This window comes from Sturnus vulgaris, chromosome 22, assembly GCF_052056855.1.
Source record: "Sturnus vulgaris isolate bStuVul1 chromosome 22, bStuVul1.hap1, whole genome shotgun sequence".
In the NCBI taxonomy this organism is placed as follows: Eukaryota; Metazoa; Chordata; class Aves; order Passeriformes; family Sturnidae; genus Sturnus; species Sturnus vulgaris.
This window is the reverse complement of record NC_142264.1, coordinates 8,352,753-8,360,413: the sequence shown is the minus strand read 5'-3', so window position 1 is coordinate 8,360,413 and position 7,661 is coordinate 8,352,753. Positions and strand designations below refer to the sequence as shown.

The window sequence follows — 7,661 nt, the reverse complement described above, 5'->3', positions numbered from 1 at the left end:
GCATAAAGAGTGCTGAGAAGAAGGAGAAGGAGAGAAAGAAAAAAAAAAACAAAGAAAAAAAAGATACTGCTCCTTCAGAGTTTAACAGCCCCCAGGATTAACATGGCAGCTGCAAGAAGGATTTTCGAGGCTGAATTCAGGTAGTGAAGACTGAAACCAAATGAGTAGCAGGGGCAGCCACTGGATCACTGTGTACTCAATTTCTTGTTTTTCATGCTCTCTGACCCTCAGTTACGCTCAACTGCTCTTAAAGCAAACCAAGCCAGACTTGTAATTTTGATTGAAGGGACATCCTTGGGCAGGAAAGATGAGAAATTCATGTTTTTTGTCACAAACCACTGGGCTACTTATTCACTGCTGCGGGCTCAGGTGAGATTCCCTGGCTTTCAGGGGACATTTAGCCCAGCCCTGGGTGAGATCAGTTCCCTTGGCTGGAATTGCATCAGGAGAGGAGGGGAGGGAGCTGCACCCAGAGGTGATGCAGCAGATGTGGGTGGTCCAGCTGAGCTGACACCAAGGTATTGCTGTGGCAGAGAGAAGAATTTAAGGTATCTGTCATCTCCCACATCATCCTGGAGTGCTCTGATCACTGCACACTCATGCCTGGAGTCAGAAACAACCACATCACTTAACAGTCCAAGCCTCACAAAAAAAAAATCAACAGGGAACTTAATAACTTGAAAGCTGCCATCAGCTTCAGCCTCCTTTCCCCAAATTATGCATCCAGCTGACTTTTGCCCACCTGGCTTGAAGCTTTCACCTCACCCAAAATTAAGTAAGAAATCCAAGCCTGAAGTCTTACTCAGACTGCAGTTAAGGTTAGGACAGTGATACTGGAAAAGGAGTTTTCCATCCACTTGTCTCAAAAATACCTCATGGATACAGTCCTGACCCCATAAACCCCTCTCATGCACCCCGATATCCCCTTCAGTGCCTTTAGGACCTTAAATCTGGCTGAGGAAATATTTTTGAAGCCCTTCCTCTCCTGCCCCCTTGAGGCTCCCAAACTGCTTCATCAGTTAAGGATGAACACCAGCACTGCCAGGCTTGGCAGGTTCATGAACAGATTTCAAATTTTTAAACTCTCCTCACGAGTTACAAACAGGAAAGGCAGTGAATTTCCTTTCCAGGAGCCCGTGGTGGAGCTGCTGCTCCCAAATCAAGCTTGTGTCAGTCTGAAGGGTGTTTTGGCAGGTCTGGCTCCAAGGATTTGCCAGCTTCCCTCTCACAGTGGGGATCACAGAGAATACCAAGCAGGGCACCTGTCAGTGAGTAATTACAGGAAATATCATCTTCCTTTTGTGCAGGGTGTTTGAGCCTTGTCTGAGCCAGACCTGAGCCTGTCTCCAGGAGCTCTTTGGAGCTGCCAAGGGAAAGGACACCAGAGGCAGAGCCAGGCAGCTCTGGGATGTTACTAGAAATGGGGAAATCATTCCATAAATGTCACTTCTCCTCCTGGATGTCTGCAAACAAACTGCAAGAGCTTTCCAGTGCCCAGAAACACAGACCCAGTGCCATTTCCTAATGGCTTGGAAAGCATCTGGAGAGAGGAGCATATTTCCTCATTACTGGATTTGTTCCCCTTTATGCTCCTTCTCATTTACTGTGATAAACACCAAAGAAGGGCGATTAATTACAGAGAATTAATTTAATATGGTGCTGCCAGTACTCTGGAGGGTAAAGGAGGTTTATGTTCCCCGTGCAACACAAACAATGTTCAGGAGTGCAAGGAGCCAGGAGGGAGGCAAGAAACATTTACAAATCGTTTGTAAAACATTTGCAAAATGCAACCTTGAAGTAGGGCAGAGAGACTGGATTAAAACAAGAGATCTTTTATTGTCTTGAACTGCAGAGTGTGATACAGAGGAACTACATGGATTTTCATTCATATTAAAAAAATTTTAAAAAAGAGAGCCCTTTATTTACACAGATGTTCAAAGCTGCCCATGGTACCCAACGACAGCTCTGGGTTCTCTTTGTTTTGCTCTGTTAGTTATTCCCACCTAGATGGAGCAAGCATTGGTCAGTAACACTTAGAAAAACATGGAAGAAGCTTTTGGGCAGGAAAAAAGAAAAGAATTCTGTTCTAAAAGAACCCAAATCCCCACTGGCATTTCACTGTACCAAACCCACCAGAATAATTACAACCAGTCACTGACAAAAGGAACAGTTTTCAGTAGGGGCTCAGCAGCCTAATTATTCTCACTCTGTCTTTATTTCCCCATCTAAGTAAATATATCCTGGACATGCACAAACTCCACATGGATTAAAAAAAAAAAAAAAAAAAGGTAGAAATTTATTTAAAAGTAATTGTGCTTTTATTTATAAAAAAAAAATTTACAATCAGACACTGTCCTGCTGTGTTTCCAAAAGCATGGTTCTCTTAAAAATGACAAAATGTAGCTTATTATTATTATTATTATCATTATTATTATTATTACTTTGTCTTTATATTAATAATATTAATCTTATGCTTAAGTTTAAAAACATACTGCTTTCCCTTCCCATTCCCTCCTTCTCTGTGGAACTTGATATATATAAAAAAGGCATTCAAACCACCAACTATTTTACTTATACCTAATAATAATAATAATAATGATAATTAATCTTACACATTTCTGTGTGTAAAATATGGCTGGTTCTAAAACAAACTACCAATGTACAAAGCTGTTCTCCCTCCCCTCCCCTGGGCCTCCCAAGAGATCGTCAGATGTTGGAAGAACTTTATCCCAGACGCTTTCTGGCAAAAAATAAAAAATAATAATAATTAAAAAAAAAAAAAAAAGAATAAAACAACACAGAACCCTTGAGATCGTTGTCTTTGGTGTGGAGGACGTTCCTGGTGGGCAGCTGGAGCTGCTCTGCTGGAATCTCTGGGATGCTTTAAGGCTGTTTTGTTCGGAATGCTGCAAAGCCTCGGCGGGTCAGCGATGCTTTGGTGCCAGTCCCAGCTGGTGGCAGCCCCAGGCCAGCGGTGCCCGAGGGTGTCCCCACAGCCCTGTCCCCCTGTGTGTCCCCCTGTGCCCTGTCCCCTCCCCAGCCCTGCCTCAGCCCGGGCTCTACGCTCGCTTCCGCCGCCCCTCCAGGTTCCGGAAGCTGGAGGGTCTCAGCTTCATCTCTGCAAACTCGATGGAATACTCGTGGCCCTTCCAGTGGAACCAGTTGACGCCCTGTGAAGGGGAGAGGTGGGAGGTGAGAGGTCACGCTTCCATTTGCTGCCCCTGGTTCAGACTGGGGATGTTTCTGATTTGGGCACAGAGGCACCACAAAGTGGAGGAGTTTTGGGAAGCACAGGAGCTGTGGAATGTCCAACCTGCACAAACCCACCCACAGGAGGTCACAGAATCGTGGAAACACACCATGGATTGAGCTGGAAGAGACTTTAAAAATCATCTTGTCCCACCCCTGGTGTGGGCAGGGACCCCTCCCACTGTCCCAATGTCCAACCTGGCCTTGGGCACTGCCAGGGATCCAGGGGCAGCCACAGCTGCTCTGGGCACCCTGTGCCAGGGCCTGTCCACACTCATGGGGAATTTCCTCCTAGTTTCTCATCTAAACCTATTCTCTGGCAGCGTGAATCCATTCCCTGTGTCCTGTCCCTCCAGACCCCTGTAAATTGTCTCTCTCCATCTTTCCTGCAGCTCCTTCAGGCTCTGCAAGGCCACACTGAGGTCACCCCAAAGCTTCTCCTCTCCAGGTGAACAATCCCAGAGCTGCTCCATCCTCTGATCCCCCTGGTGCCTCCTCTGGATCTCTCCAGCAGCTCCAGCTCCTTCCTGTGCTGGTTCCAGGGCTGGGGCAGCTCTGCAGGTGGGGTCTCACCTGAGCCCAGGGGCAGAGGGGCAGAATCCCCCCTCCCCTGCTGCCCACGCTGGGCTCAGCCCAGGGCAGGGGGTTCAGGGCTGGGGCAGGTCCAGCTCTCCCCCACAGCACCCCCAGGTCCCTCTCCCAGGGCTGCTCCATCTGCTCATCCCAGCCTGGGCTGATCCCAGGGCTTGTCCTGACCCAGGGGCAGCACCTTGAGCTTGGTCTTGTTAAACCTCTGTCCCTCAGAGCTGTCCCTCCTTGCCTGGCTCTCATGGCAGGAAGAACATTTTCGTTTCCCATGTTGAAATCTACAATTATTCCCTGCACACTCGGGATATTCCCTTGGAAAATCAGACAAAGCCAACAAGAGTTCACCCGCTGATGTTAAATTCTTATTTTGTGAGCAGCTGCCCATGCATTTCCCTATGTTCCTGAACAGTGGGAGGAGGGGATGCTGTGATTTTTGGCTGGCTGAACAATCAGAAAAACCCATAATTGCACTTCCCCCTTACTACCATGCATTAAAGAAGCCTTCAGACCCAGACTCACCTGACTGTGGCTGTTGTCACCATATCTGCCCATCAGGTTGACTCGGTGACAGTTCTTGTACCAGAAAGCTCCTTTGTATGACAGAGCACAGTTGGTGATGGCAGAGTCGTGGTCCTTGTCAAAGGTGGAGAAGGACCTTCCATTGTGGTAGGTCATGGAGTCACCTGGAGGGGGGGACAAAAGAAAGAGCAAGGTCAGGGAGGTGCCTGATTTAGATTCCATGGGTGTGCCCATTCTGCAGAAAACATTTATACTGTGCCATGCCCTGTCTGCATCTAATTTTTTTTTAAGTGACTTGTTTTAATACAGAAGGAAATGCACAATTTTTGCTATTGCAGGCAGGTCAAAATATTTTTTCAGGTGATCTCTAATTCCCAATACATTAAGTGGTTTTGTTTTTTTTATTTTCATGCAGCTCAATTTCTACACTTCTTGCTAAAAGCTGGATTTTACAGTGTAGACAAGCCAAGACCAAAGAGGTGCTCACAAGGAAGGAGTCAAGACCAAAGGAGTCTCCACACTGATTGAATCCTTCTCATGGTAGCAGCTACTACTACTCTGCACCAGAGAATTTGCCTTAAATCACATAATCATGGAATGTTTGGGTTGGAAGGGACCTAAAAACTCATCTAATTCCAAGCCCTCTGCCATGGCAGGGACCCCTCCCACTGTCCCAGGCTGCTCCAAGCCCCAATGTCCAACCTGGCCTTGGGCACTGCCAGGGATCCAGGGGCAGCCACAGCTGCTCTGGGCACCCTGTGCCAGGGCCTGCCCACCCTGCCAGGGAACAATTCCTGCCCAAGATCCCATCTAAATTAAACAGAGATTAATTCTGCTGCTGCATTTCCTTTGTATCTCTGTAGTCTGGGTAAAAGCTCCTGTGCTGGTCACAGGGCAGAGCCCACACCCCACTCTGCTCTGGTTTATGCACCCAGCACTGTGAAATTATCTCCTTTTAAGACATGTTGTTAAACTGGATTTATCTCTTAATCCTTTGAGGCCCTGAAGAGGACTCACCAAAGGCTGCAGGGTTTGCCCCAGTATGATTACAAAAGGCAGATGATTTGTTCAGCAAAATTATAAATCACATTACAGCAGGGCTTTGCTGCAAATTCTACTGACAAGAAAAGAAGCTGTGCCAGGCTATTATTGGCTGTATAAATGACAGCCAAGATTGGCCAAATGAGATATATTGTGCTTTAATACACTTGTTTCAATCCTGCCATAAGCAGGCCATAAAATATGGCACCAAAATGCCTGGAGGATATAAAACAGAACCATAAAATATATTGATATGTTTGATTTTCAAACACCTCACACAGGAGAGGCACCTGCTGCTCTGCAACAGCCACACAGTTACCTCGAGTCAGCAGGGAGGAAATCAGTGATTAGGAGGAGGAGAAGTCAGTTTTTGGTGGATGCAGGAAAGGCTGTGGATGTTGTGTACCTGGACTCCAGCAAGGCCTTTGACACTGTCTGCCACAGCATTCCCTGGAAAAGCTGCAGCCCCTGGCTTGGACAGGAGCTGGGTTAGGAACTGGCTGGATGGCCAGGGAGTGCTGGTGAATGGGGCTGGGATCAGTCACCAGTGGTGTCCCCCAGGGCTCTGTGCTGGGGCCTGTCCTGTTCAATATTTGTATTGATGACATGGATGAGGGTGTTGAGTGTTTCATTAGTAAATTTGCAGATGACACTAAGCTGGAAGTGCGTGTCAATCTGCTGGAGGGTAGGAGGGCTCTGCAGAGACCTGGAACAGTTGGATGGATGGGCAGAGTCCAGTAAGATGAAGTTTAACAAGTCCAAGTGCCGAGTCCTGCATTTTGGCCACAATAACCCCCGGCAGTGCTCCAGGCTGGGGACAGAGTGGCAGGACAGTGCCCAGGCAGGAAGGGACCTGGGGACACTGGTGAACACCGACTGAACATGAGCCAGCAGTGTGCCCTGGTGGCCAAGAAGGCCAACGGCCCCTGGCCAGGATCAGGAATGGTGTGGCCAGCAGGAGCAGGGGGGTCATTCTTCCCCTGAACTCAGCACTGGTGAGGCCACACCTCGAGTGCTGTGTCCAGGTCTGGCCCCTCAGTTTAGGAAGGACATTGAGATGCTTGAGCACATCCAGAGGAGGCAACGAGGCTGGGGAGGGGCTTGGAACACAAACCCTGTGAGAGATCTGGGGTTGTTTGTCCTGGAGAAAAGGAGACTCAGGGGTGACCTTATCAACTCTACAGCTCCCTGAAAGGTGGCTGTGCTCAGGTGGGGTTGGTCCCTTTCTCCAGGCAGCACTGACAGAACCAGAGGACACAGTCTCAAGCTGTGCCAAGGGAAAATGAGGTTGGATTATTAGGAAAAAGTTTTTCATGGAAAGAGTGATCAAGTACTGGAATGGTCTGCCCGGGGAGTTGATGGAGTCACCACCCCTGGATGTGTTTAATAAAAGACTGGATGTGGCACTCAGTGCCATGGGTTAGTTGAGGTGTTGGGGCATGGGTTGGACTCGATGATCTTGGAGGTCTCTTCCAACCCAGTGATTCTGTAATTCTGTGATTCAGTGAATTCAGTGAATTCTATGATTCTGTGAATTCTGTGATTCTGTGAATTGTGTGATTCTGTGAATTCAGTGAATTCAGCGAATTCTGTGAATTCTGTGATTCTGTGACTCTGTGACTCTGTGAATTCTGTGATTCTGTGACTGACTCTGTGAATTCTGTGATTCTGTGATTCAGTGAATTCTGATTCTATGAATTCTGTGACTCTGTGAATTCAGTGAATTCTGTGACCCTGTGATCCAGTGAATTCTGTGGCTGTGATTCTGTGATTCTGTCAATTCTAAGATTCTGTGATTCTGTCACTCTGACTCTGAATTCTGTGACTCTGTGTGATTCGGTGGCCCTGTGGCTGTGAATTCAGTGAATTCCGTGGCCCTGTGGCTGCGGGCATTCCGTGGTGTGTGGTGTGAGCTCTGTCTCACCGGCAGTGCCGCTGTAGCCATCCACGCGCAGGCGGTAGCGGCTCTTGGCGTCGCCCACGCTGAAGCGCTCGTACACGGCGTAGGCTGCGTCCCCCTTGTCCCTCAGCTCCACCCGCAGCTCGTACTGGCCCTGAGACGTGATTTTGTGCAGGTTCTCCAGACCTGTGGGCAGGAAGGAATGTTCGTCTTGATTCTGAATGATTTTTATTTTTTTTTCTTTTCTATGTTCTCTGTATCCGTTACACACATATCTGGAGCTCTGGAGCCTATTGTTGAATTCCTACTTCATTCTCCCACTGCTTTTCCCTGCCCTGATAGGCAGAAAGACAAAACACATTCC

The 7,661-nt window shown here is 48.0% G+C and overlaps 1 protein-coding gene across 5 annotated transcripts in view; it reads right to left on the bottom strand.

The window, feature by feature from the left end:
- Nucleotides 1-1,816: 1,816 nt before the first annotated feature.
- Nucleotides 1,817-7,661, bottom strand: part of TNC (tenascin C) — a 71,441-nt gene continuing 65,596 nt past the window's right edge. For all 5 annotated transcript variants that reach the window (XM_088177709.1, XM_088177711.1, XM_088177710.1 and 2 more), the window contains 3 exons: nt 7,322-7,483; nt 4,357-4,520; nt 1,817-3,170 (listed from right to left, as the gene is read on the bottom strand). In XM_088177709.1, the coding sequence (XP_088033835.1) occupies nt 3,060-3,170; nt 4,357-4,520; nt 7,322-7,483 (437 nt within the window). In that variant the 3' untranslated portion in view covers nt 1,817-3,059. The remainder of the gene's footprint in view (nt 3,171-4,356; nt 4,521-7,321; nt 7,484-7,661) is intronic.